The 12,942-nt window shown below is 33.5% G+C and overlaps 1 protein-coding gene across 1 annotated transcript in view; it reads right to left on the reverse strand.

Annotated features, from left to right (window-relative positions):
* ROBO2 (roundabout guidance receptor 2) overlaps nucleotides 1-12,942 on the reverse strand; it is a 197,957-nt gene that overhangs the window by 121,404 nt on the left and 63,611 nt on the right. The window contains exon 5 of the mRNA XM_073804650.1: nucleotides 6,002-6,129. Coding sequence (XP_073660751.1) covers nucleotides 6,002-6,129 — 128 coding nt within the window. The remainder of the gene's footprint in view (nucleotides 1-6,001; nucleotides 6,130-12,942) is intronic.

The raw sequence follows: 12,942 nt of genomic DNA on the forward strand, positions 1-12,942 counted from the left end.
GTTATTATTAATATGAATTCTTACAAATGCAAAAAAATTTTAAACTATAGTATATTCTTTAATTTTCTAACAGCATCAATTGTAAAAAGCATGATCAATTTAATAATTGTATTTTAAGAAAAAATGCCTGCAGTTTATGTTCAAATTAATCATAAGCCATAAGCATACTTCAAAAATATTGAAATGTGAAATAATGTATGTCTCAGAAACTAGGAATGTGTTAACAAATGTTGGCATACAAAACTTTTTCACATATATGATCAATTTTGAACTCAATTCATTCCTATAGCAGTTTTGATACGTCAGAGCTTTTCTCTCCGTTTTATAGAGGAAGTGATTGGGGATTAGGGATGTTGAATAACTGACAAAGGAAGTACTGCTCAGAAATGGCAGAGCAGAAGTTCAGATTGGGAAGCCAAAGTTCTATTTATTGTATTTGCTATCCATATAAGAGTACATTACATAACAATAATGTTTGTGAACGTTTCAACCAACGGGGGAAAAATGTTATGAGTCTGGATGGCTATACATCAAATGTCAACAATGTCAAGCCAGTATGATAAGAAAGCTTTTGAAGTTAGGTGGACCATTTATAAAGCTGTGTCAAATTGAATAACTTATTAAAGTATCTCTTGGTATATTAAAGAAGCAATGTACTAAATTAATTTATGCATTCACCTACCCATCCATTTATGCATATATCTATTTATTCACTTATAACACAATTACCAAGATTTCTTTTATTCAAACACATTTCTTGGTAGGTTAAGCAAAACTTTAAAAGAGATGCAGAAAGTTTATCAATACATTTGAAAATATTTTATTTTTGTTTACAAATAATTACCACTTAAATTACTGCAAGCGCAAGCTGTTAACTTCAGTTTTGCAAAGCCAAATGAAGAAAAAGATATATTCAAACTTTTCATGCCAAAGAACACGGCTCATCCCTCCCTTTTCCCCTTAGTGTAAGCATCAACTTACAGTAACTTGAAGCATTCTACTAAATTTTAAGTAGGCATGCAGATAATAAGTATGCAGCAGTAAAAAATACCCTTACAGAGAGCAGACTCTAAGCAGCTTAAAATAAAAGTGCATAAAATAATAGAACTTCTTAATTTAGTTCATAATCTTTTATATTAATGAATATCAAACATAACTAATAATTGAATATTTTATACACACAAGAAAAAGGAAGTATTGTATTTTTCTCAAGAAAAGTTAGAAGTTTATAATATTCATCATTCATATATTCTTTTACAAGAAAATTGTTACCTATTAATTGCTAAGTAACAAAAAGCCACTACAAAATGGTTTAGTAAAGTGATGAAAAAGTTAGGAGCAACTTTTACAGCAGACAGTCCCTCAAGTAATATTTTAACAGGGGTGAACAAATGTATTTCATTCAGTCATATCCTACTATGCATGAGCTATGAAGCATTGTACAAAGCCATGCGAAATGGATAGAAGGATGGCTACTTACCAACAGGGCGAGCTGTAGACATTACAATGGTGTGGTGAGAACATAAAAAAGAAATTAAAAAAAAAGAAAGAAAAGAAAATTATCAGAATGCATGATGTGTAATGTTACATTTAAGTATGGACAGTAGGGTGATTTCTAGTCTCATTATTCAAGTATGAACAGGATGTCCTAGCTTGATAAAAACTGAACGTAATTATAAATAGAGCTCTAAGAAAATAATTACTTTGCACACCGAGATTAACTTTAAGCAATTTGAGAGATACTTTACATAAGGTCTTATTGTCATCATCATTTACTATAGTTATTATTTCAAAGATCTTTTTAGAGTTAAACAGCCTTGTGTTACCCCAAAGTTAAGAACCTGATGAATATAACTATTCAAGTCACAGGCTAGCAAATGTCATGTCAATAAAAGAAGGCCTTGCTGTCTGATTTAAATAGCAATTGGATTTTAAGCATGGTTAGTCAGAACCATTACAAGGACTACAGAAAAGCCCCTGACGCTGCGTTTCAGCCAGTAATAAGTTAAGATCACATCACTTTTCATCCGTGGACAGGGTAGATGAAAATATAACAGATAGGTTGGAACATCCTTAGAGATTTCAACTGAGTAGCTCTCTAACTACTGTTAGCTCTTTTCTTTTTTTGGCAGAGGGCAGGAAACAATGACTGACAAATAGATTCTTGTCCATACTGAGAATGGCTTTCAAACTGCTGCTTCAACAAATTATTGTTGTTTTTTATTATTCTATAACTTTCAATCACTAAAATCAGTTGTCATAGACTGCCCCCTTTTTTAATGCACAGAAACTGTAAGAGACACACATGGGCTTAATAATACTTTCTTTAAAAAGAATAATGCCAAATCAATTTAGATAGTAAACCACTTTATATAAAAGCAATGGACAAATATAAAACATATGGTCCCATTTTCAAATGAAGAAGAAATAGATTTAGTAGCGTTTGAACTTTTATTAAATCTTACATTTCAAAATATAAATTTATTCAGCAAACAAGTGTTTCATCCATACCCCAGTGGGTAAAGCTCCAGTGTGAACCCAGTGTAACTCTCGAACTTATGAGTAGTTTTGTCTTGATGACTTGTTGGCATGGTGAGATAGATATAGCCATTGAAACCATATTTATAGACCTTCATTCACTCAACAAATGCATCACAATTCTAGTTCTGTGTAATCTTTGAAACTATATTGGAGTTTATTCTCTATGAGATTCATGGTCTTAGAATATTATTCACAATTAAAGGGGGGGTAATACAACTCAAAGAAGACTAAAGCAATCATAGCAGTTGAATGAAAATTCTGGCTTAGTGAAACTCTAGTGTGTCCTACAGTCTATAGTGGGTTTACTATAGCAAGAGGGAGAAAGTAAGTTGAGCTATGCACAATAATTTCTTTCTTTTTCTGGGGGGGCACAAAAATAACAACTAAGAACAAAACAACAGACTAACGTAATGAAGTTGTGCCTTATTCTGACTGATGAGATTTCTCTTGATTTTGCCAATGTCTAGTAGTAAAAGTACTTTGTGTTTCACTTTTGAATTTGCATTTTCAGGTGCCACCTCCAGCTGAATCTGAAACATAATGTTTCCTTTAGAAACAAAAAGGCATTTTGAGTCTATGATTGTAAAGAGAGAAAAAGAAAAAAACATGGTGAAAAATCATGTTTTAAAGAAATAAAATATATTTCTTAGTCTAGGAAAGTTCCAAAAAAATTAAAGCTTTATTGCTCTAGAACCAAGATAGTTTTCCCAGCGAAGCTTTGATTTATGCAAAGCCAATTTAAGCAACTGAAAAATGGGAAAAAAATATGTTTATAAATATGCAGTTTGTGTTCACTCATTTTGGAGCCACTTTAAAAAAGTTCTATTAGATCATGAAATATTTGATTAGAATATAAATGCTAGGAGGCTCATTATTGTCTAGCAATATTTCTTTCTAATTTTATGTTTGTCAAGTCAGCAAAGGGAGCTACTTGCTGTTAAGTTTAATTTTATAGTCTATTTTCACCATATTTCTGAAGTGGAAAACAACTGAGTAAGTCTGTTTCAGATTGTGATTATAAAACTTCGTTTTCTTTTCTCAAACTGGCTAAAGTGAATATCATGATAAAATTTTAGCAGAAACATCACAATAAAACTTGTTGTAACATAGCAACATTTCATCCTGAAAAAAAACCCAGCAGGTGGATGTTTTCAAAATCAGCAAATTAAACTAAACTGTGTCCCTGCATTAAATGGATGAAAATGGATGTGGCCTCTTGGGTCAGTTGACCCTGTTCTAATAAAACAATCCAGAGAAGGGCTGAACATTTCATTTATGTGCATAGAAAAATGAGTGTAAAAAAATAAGCCGTAGATAACATTTTTTTTTCCGTTAACCTCTTAGTATGAGAAATCCCAACCGTTTTTCCTAATGGTAAAAAAGTATTTTTAAACAATTTTTACTCCACATTCTATTATATTATGGAGATTTTAATTCTTTAACCCTGTTTTTGAGGTTTCAGTCTTAGATGAAATGCATACTACATAGATTAAACACTCTAATCCATTTACAGGACACAGATTAGGGGAGAGACCATTAAGGTTTGCTGATTTAAAAAAAAGAATCCTATTGAAAACAAACAACTCTTTCTATTAGTTTTGTAAATTAGCTTCAAACATCCATCCAGGAGTAGCATGCTTTGTTAAATGAAATGGTAAACCTGAAACTTTCAACAAATTATGAAAACAATTAGCTGGGAAAGATCTTAAAGCAAACAGACCACTTCAAATCTCATTCATCCAAGCATTCAAGTATAAAAGGAACCCTGCTGCTTCTACAAACAAACAACTCCTCACATTTTCTCACCATTTGTTTAGTCAGCAAATATTTTTTTGACAGGAACATTTCTTGGTTAGTTGTTTATTTTCTTTTTCCACTTACTTTAGAAAAAACAAACAAACAAACTTTGGGCGAATTATGGTCAAGTGAATTCCTTTTGCAAAGGACTGACTAGATAAAAGCAAACAAATATGCATAAATATATAACCACCTACCGGAAAAGGTAGGTTAACTATACTAAAGTGACTTACAAATCAGATTTTGATCATATATTATCAGTATATATATTCAATTGGTGTATCATCATAGCTTTTTGTGATCTGTTAACTAATGAGGAATGAAAAACTTTTTAAGCAACTAGTTTGCTCATTTTGTCTAAGTTTATTTTATATCTAAGTCCACACTAGAATATCTGGATGGGGGAAAAATGGATTAAGCGGAATAGGAATGAAGTGATTGAGAAGTCTGGAACTCACCAGTTTTTTTTCTAGGTATCCAGAGTAAATGTCTCCTAATATTTACCTGGAGGAAGGTTTCTTTTTAATGATATGATGCCCAAATCATACATCTGGCAAAAATCATTTTTCTTACCAGCTAGAGGACCAGTCTGAGAATCCCTGACACACTTCTTGCCAATCCAAATTCCTCCAAGCCTTTCTCCTAATCTTATGAAAACTTCTGTGAGCAAAGCTGCACAAGGCTAAGAGGTCTGACTAAACAGGGTGAGATGCAAGTGAGACATGGATATAAACATGCAGCCAACTTCCTTATCATGAGGGATGGGAGGAGGAGGCATTAGTTAAGGTACTGGAAGAAAGGCTGGAAGATAGGGCAATGGATGTACTTGCCTATCTCTGAAGTTCTGTGAGTGTAAACAATGCCATGGGTGATATCTATTTGGCGAGAGTAAGTGTAACTGTGTACTTGGTACTACTTGGTACCTTGGGCTATATAATTTACTCATGTGGATCAACATGCGCCACCAGGAAGGCAGTTAATTCATTCTAGCTCACTGTAGGGTTAAGTAATGCTTTCTTTCACTTATAAGTAATTGCAGGGAGTCTATAAATGAAAATTATTCCATGACTGAGAAAGTGCATGATACCCAGAAAGTGAAAGTTATTACAGGAGCGGCACTGACTATTTCAATTTTTTAAGGTGAATGAACTTCACAAATCACTTTCTAAATCAGATTTTCTCAACATGGGAGCTCCTTTGTGTCCATTTTTCACCTTTGGAAGCAGTGTTAGCTTTTTCAGATTGCTTTTTGAATGTTGAAATAAAAAAGAATTTCAAAAAAAGTCTACTAGTATAAAGTGACAATCTAGTAAACAGAAAACCAAGTATCTTTGAAATTAGTGACATTTAAAAGCAGTAAATAGTTCAAAACAATGGAAACATAAAAGATTAGTGTAAATCTTTCCTATTTTAAGATTTACTTTTAAACTACATTAGCTATTATTTATTAAATAAAAATTAATCATTTCAAATGATCATCCCTTCAAACCCAAATTTGAAAGTAATTTTATTTCAACTAAAATATAGAGAGGACACAAAATCTAGGCATTTTAATGTGATAATAAAACAGCATAAGCTATTATTTTGATTGTGAGTTCACTTACCAATTTGACCAAATATTAGTCTTCTGGTTCAATTGTATTTCACATCTTAAGTCTCTTACCTCGGACTGTGAGGGTAGCAGAAGCTTCCACCTTTCCAACCCGATTCTCAGCAATACACGTATATGTGCCTTCATCTGTACTCATGGCCTTTTTAATTCTCAGTGTGTAATCATCTCTGATGTCATACCTGTGTAGAATATGAATTGGTTTTATTAAATAACATTGATTATATTTAGATAACACTAACTATTCATTTTTCTCTTTTATACTGTATTTTACCTAAAATAACACACACACACACACACACACACAACGTTCAGCCATAAAGTGCAATTGCTTAGATTAAAGCTACTGCTAATAAGATCATTAATTTTGTATCTTATCTCTAGCTGCTTGATTATCAATTACCGATAATTTAGACATGTATACAACTCTGGCTGCATCAAAACTCTCAAAGGTATTATTAACACTTTGACTTTTTTTTGGTAGCTCTTAGACAGTAAGAAAACAGTGTATAGTTCAGTTTCTTGGTGAGTTATATTTTGTAAGTTACACTGCATTCAAATATATGATTTATTTTTTAGGTACCTTGAGTATAATAGAGCTGAAATATATTAAAGGAGAAGATTCTCTTATTTGTTGGCAAATTGACAAAACAGACACTGGCTAAAAGAATTAAGAAGGGGTAATCCTTTTTTTAGATTAGCAGTATTAACTTTTAAAACATCCACATGCCTTGGAGTGATTTCTGGAAATGCACGTCGTCGGCTCTTTCACAAACATTTATTGTCACACTTCTATTTTGTAACAAGTACACTAACATACTAGTTCAGAAAAAAATTCTAAAATTTTAACATGAATTTTTTAAGAGCTTGCATAAGAATATGCTCTTATTAGATTCTAAGAAATTATACAAATTGATGAAGAAGTTATCTTTACATTGTTTTCATGTCTGATTTTTCTTCTTGATTTTCACTGATGAAAATGAAAATGTGTGTGTGTTATTTCACACACACATTTTTGCAATAGCTTCTGGTTGATCACACTGACTGTCCTCCTTATACATACATACCACACATTTAAAGCTATATTTCCAAAATATTACTTTAATTGGTTCTGTCTGCTTACAACTAGCTGGGACTTCCTATTGCTTTTAGGCTTGCACTGAAGATTATTATAATCAGATTTCTTCTACTTCTAGCTAGTTATAAAAGAATAACACAGCTTAACATTATTACGAACTGAGACATGGACCTAATAAAAGTTCTATTTTACAGAACTCTGCAAGACAGAAATCAAGTGTCTATGAACCAAGCATGCCAACTAAACTCAACTATCCTTGCTCCTCCATCCTCCAGTTACGGTGGTTACTTTTCTGTCTGCATGTTTCGGGTTAAACTTCTGCTGATTTACAATGTCCTAAGTCATGAGGGAAGCCTTATCTTCCACTACTCTTGTTTGAAGCCATCCATTACCACACTAGAAAACTATGATTCTTCTCTCCTCAGAACAAAACAAAACAAACAAACAAAAAACCAAAACCGACCCCCCAAAGCAAACAAAAAAACTTCTTGCTACACCAATCAATCTGCACTCACTCACATTTTGATTTGTCTATTTTGATAAAGGCAGAGATCCTGTCTGTTTCACTCACTGCTATATCCAAAACCCCAACACAGAGCTTTTAACATCCAGTAGCATAACCAAGTGGTTAAGAGCACAGACTCTGGTCTTTGAGATTTTTAAATAATCTCTCCAACTTCTTGTTCACTCTCTCCTGACAACATGGCCCTTTTTCCCTTGCTCAACATAACAACCTAATTACCACTGTGTCTTTGTACTTCTCTTGTAACTTCAGGGGATGCCCTTCCCCTACAGTTTTCATTGCTGTTGCTGATCATTCTTGGGTTTGTTTTTTTTTTTTTTTTTTTGCGGTACGCGGGCCTCTCACTGTTGTGGCCTCTCCCATTGTGGAGCTACAGGCTCAGGACGCGCAGGCTCAGCGGCCATGGCTCATGGGCGCAGCCGCTCTGCGGCATGTGGGATCTTCCCGGACCGGGGCACAAACCCGTGTCCCCTGCATCGGCAGGCGGACTCTCAACCACTGCGCCACCAGGGAAGCCCTGTTGCTGATCATTCTTGACTTTCAAGATAACCCAAATATCCCCTCAAAGATATCTTCTTGCCCAAACAATGTAAAGTAGCCCTTTACCCACCAGTTACATTTATTATTATTATTATTATTGCGGTACGCGGGCGTCTCACTGTTGTAGACTCTCCCGTCGCGGAGCACAGGCTCCGGACGCACAGGCTCAGCGGCCATGGCTCACGTGCCCAGCCGCTCCGCGGCATGTGGGATCTTCCCCGACCGGGGCATGAACCCGTGTCCCCTGCATTGGCAGGCGGACTCTCAACCACTGCGCCACCAGGGAAGGAAGCCCCACCAGTTACATTTTAAAATTACTTTTACTTGTTTTTATTCTTTGTTTTTATATTTTTAGTTAGTTTTAGTACTTTTTATCTTTTTCACAGCACACACCTCTATCAAATTTTTGTTTGCTTGTTTATTGTCTACCTAGTTTCCAAGAGCATGTATGCTCCATGAGAACAATAATTGATTCTGTCTTGTTCCAAACTATATACTCTGAACCCTACCAAACAGCACCTGAGATCTTGGATGTGCTCAATGAATGCTTACGGAATGAGTGGTGAACCATCCAACACATTCTTAAAATTCTTCTATAGTTCTTTCATAGCATCGTTATTAGTAAAACAATCGTATGCAGAACTGAAAGGTAAACTAATATGAAATATAGAACTCTATTATATCAAGAAACAAAGTAGTGTTATTAGCTTTATATATCAGCAGTTAGTTCTGAAATGTAGGTTAAATCAAACAAAATACTGTAAATGTTAAGACTCACAATATTTAATACATAAATGCTACTGTGGAGATAGAGCTAAAATAAAGAAGTTAGAGAATCCTGACTAGCAATCTAGACTTTTGATTTACATATTATCACTGTAAATTTCCCTCTGTAAGTTGGTAACATGAAAAAACCCTCTCTCTCTGCACAAAAGTAAATGAAATAATTCTAGAAGAATATCTAAAACAATGTGAAGACTACAGGAGAACAAAGTAAAGCTTTGTGCTTTGTTCAATGCTTTTGAGAATATCAACTCATTATTCTGGCAGCTAGAGTGGTTACTAATCACATGTGTTATTAAAATAAAATAATGACAAAAAATGCATTTGCATAGTGTTCTTAAATATACTTTTTAATGTATTCTCATAACAATTCTGGTAGGTAAGGAGTAAAGTTATTACGTCTCCTATTTTAAAAATTAGAAATTTTAGGCATATAAGCTTCAACCTGAAACTATATAGTTTATTTTTACACTTTTATAAAATATGGCATAGTGGAATATTATGTTCAATTTTACCCCCTATTAATCAAGAAAGGAATTAGAGACATAAAAATTGAAAAGGTGACATACATGAACTTGAACTCTTCACGTGTGAAAACAATAACTTCAAAAAATATAATTTAAGTCTAGAAAACTGTGAAGAATATGAATCAGTGAACATGGAAATACTCAGAAAATCTCCAAATATAATATTAAAGGAGAATACTTGAAGCCTAAATAAAAAACCTTTAGGATAAGAGGGGGGAAAAGGCTATTTAATTATGCAATTATAAGAAAATACATGGAAATTGGTTATTCCACGAAACCAACAGATTATAAATTCTGAGACATAGGGAAAAAATATTGAGTCTAGTCTAATATTCTAATTTTAAGATTAGAAAAATAATACTTTGCTATTCAGAGTCTGGGAATTCATTGGTAGCAAAAGTTTAGACCATATTAAAAACTAGCTCTCCTGGCACATTCTTCATCAATTATATTACAGCGGTTACAACTTTCTACCAAAAGAAAGCATAAAGTTTCAATTTTTAAAAATCATGATGTATGAATCTATAAAGAGAAATTAAACAGGGGATATACTACCAAAATGGCAACTACTCCCACAAATTTTTCCTTAATGGGTTCAATGAATAAATGGTCAACATGCCAATTAAGCTTTTAGTGGCAGAGTTGTTATTAGAATTCAGGCCTTGTGGTCTGACTACAGAAATTTACACCGGATACTATAAAATCATAATTGCAGTTTGCTCATTTGTGGACTGAAGTCTGCATGAGAGCAAGTGGTGTATGTGTATCCATGTGCGTGTTGTGTTTTGGCTCACTAATGTTTTAAAATTATTGGAATAACTGATATTTAAAATTTTGACACTTTCACATAGAAATCTGGATTTTCAAATCAAGGTCTGTCTTCCTCCAAAGTGCACACTTTTTCTCCTTCATCACACTGCCTACATGGGTCTAATAGAACTGTACAACTGGAGACACTGCGGTCCCTTCCAACATAACTAAACCACTGTGCCAGTCTCTAGCCTGAACCCTGACAGTACCCACAACCCAAGAGACTGAAGCATGTCATGGTACCTTTGTCAATTTTCACAATAAGATACAACTCAGATCAGAGAAATGATAAACCTATAATTATGATCAAATTAGCTCTTACCTGCAAAAACTTAAGATATTTGAGGGTTGGTTTTAAAGAAATTACGTCTAAATAACTTCAAAACCCAGAAAGAATTAGATATTTGGCTCATTGCTAGTTTCACATTTAGGCAAGCTGAGGCAAAATATGACAAAGTTCCTTTCCCAAGGCCACACACATTGAGACAGTTATAGTCAGGAGAAAAATTGTCATGAGTATCTACTGCCAGTCTCTGCTTTCTCTACAGGTCATGATGTCTCTGAGACAATAACTTGCTTCCTAAAAGTACATATTTCACAAGAAATTAGATGTCAAATATTTCCACAGGTCCAATAATTGTGGCCTTATTTCTTGTATTCCTTTCTGGATAAATTTGTACATGCTTAATAGTCATCTCATTGATGCTTTACGCTACTAGATTGGATAATTGGGGAAACATTCATTTTTCCCTAGAAAGCAAATATTGACTGAGTAATATAAATAATTATAAATAATAGTTCCTTATATTTAAAGAGATCTTTACAGTTTACAACTGAGATTCATATAAATTTCACAACAATAAATTAGAGAAAATGCCTATTTCCAAACACCATTTTATAGAAGAAGATTCTGATATTGTTGTCTCGAGTTATAGAGAGACGGAAGTCGATGTCCTGTGCATCGGTGTCCATTTATTTTTCTAACACAGAACAACACACCTTTTCCATTTGATATGTGTGTTTATTGCTCTGTGTGCATGTGCTTTGAGCAGGTGTGTATTTCTGCATCAGACTCTATGTTCAGAGTCTCAAAAACTCCAGAAACTAACTTTTATCAATATTTTTCTCAGTATTGCTCTAAAACCAACTGTAATCCTAGGAGGGTCATAAATGCATTTCCATATATATATATATATACTTTAAAATTATTGTTTTATTAAACAATCTAATGTACCTAAAATTTTCCCTGATTTGCTCTTAGCCTTCTTTACATAGTGGAGGATAAATTTTTAGTAACTAGAGCACACTTTGGTATAAAACAACTAGTTTTCCAACATGGTATGATATTATATGTGATCAACATGTAGGAGGTATTGTCTGACTTTAATTAAAAATAAGAAAAAAAAAGAAACAGATGAAAAAACATTACTGGTGAAGAAATCCTAACAGAAATTGGGTGATTTTGATTGTGAAATCTGCCAGTCTCAGACTTGTATAAATGCAGTCATTGTTGCCAGGTTTGATTAACGACAGTTGTACAATCATGTGCTGACAGTCCCCACTATAAAGATACCTTTTTTTTTTTTTTTTTCTGATATGAAACACTGCTGAAAAATGCTACCCAATCAGATTTGGCCCCCGGACAACATGTGCTATCATCACTGTACCGTGAATTGAGATTGATTGGTAACCAGCTGTGACAAAGTGGGAAAAGAAGCTCTGGTTTTTGTGTTGTTTTTTTCCCAAAGGAAAAAAGAAAAAAAAGAGAGAGAGAAAAAGGGAACTAAATTGTGTCAAACCGTTACCATCTGTTCAGCTAAATAATAAACAAAACAAAATACATTTCTTTTAATACTTAAAACAACAGTTTGTATGCAAGGTTCTGTTTGTATGTGATCTTAAATAATCTTAAAAGTGTGTCAAAAGAGAAAATATTACTGATATTTTAAGAAACAGAGTACTATATGCTAAAATCACTTCCAAATTTAAGTGAGATAATCTATTTTATTTCTTCCTGCTAAAGAAACCTCTCACAGCTAGGGGGAAGAGTTCCTATAAATCTAAATTTACTTTGAAAATACCAAACAAGATTTTTGAAAACTGGCCAAGTTTTATAACATAACCACATTTTATACATTTCTCATACTTTGCAATCCCCAATGTACCTTAAGCTTCTAGGGTAGGAACTTCTCATGATTTTCTGGCTTTTATGAATATAACTAAGATAACTTAGGGACCACCCCCTCCAAATCTCCCAAATTATATAATTTGAGAGGAGAAAAGACGAAAGAAAATACTCTACATTTTCTACTACAAACTGGAATTTTACCATGTTCAGTTTAAGTCCCTGTATCTCATTGCCTTGTTTGACTTGTGTGAGGTCTCTACACTAATAAAACTTCCTGAAAGACCGTTCTCATCTCAAAAGCACCTTTGTTTTTTGTGGACGGAAATTTATCTTCTCAGCATTTTTAGTTTTGAAATTACCTACTACTTCTTATTATAGGATGTCTGGCTCCAATTCTAGAACGAGTGTTTTGAATTAGCACCTAAAATTTTATTATGTATCTGCTTTATTAATCATTAAGTTGGCCAATCGTAAAAACTATGAATCGGACCAGGAAATATTTAATATCTACACAAGTAAATGCTTCTTTCCTTTTAGGGAGACTTGAAAAGTTTGTTTTCAGTTTTCAAAATACTTGCACGCAATCAAAATAGCTGAAGATCACCT

This window comes from Tursiops truncatus, chromosome 4 (assembly GCF_011762595.2).
Source record: "Tursiops truncatus isolate mTurTru1 chromosome 4, mTurTru1.mat.Y, whole genome shotgun sequence".
NCBI lineage: Eukaryota > Metazoa > Chordata > Mammalia > Artiodactyla > Delphinidae > Tursiops > Tursiops truncatus.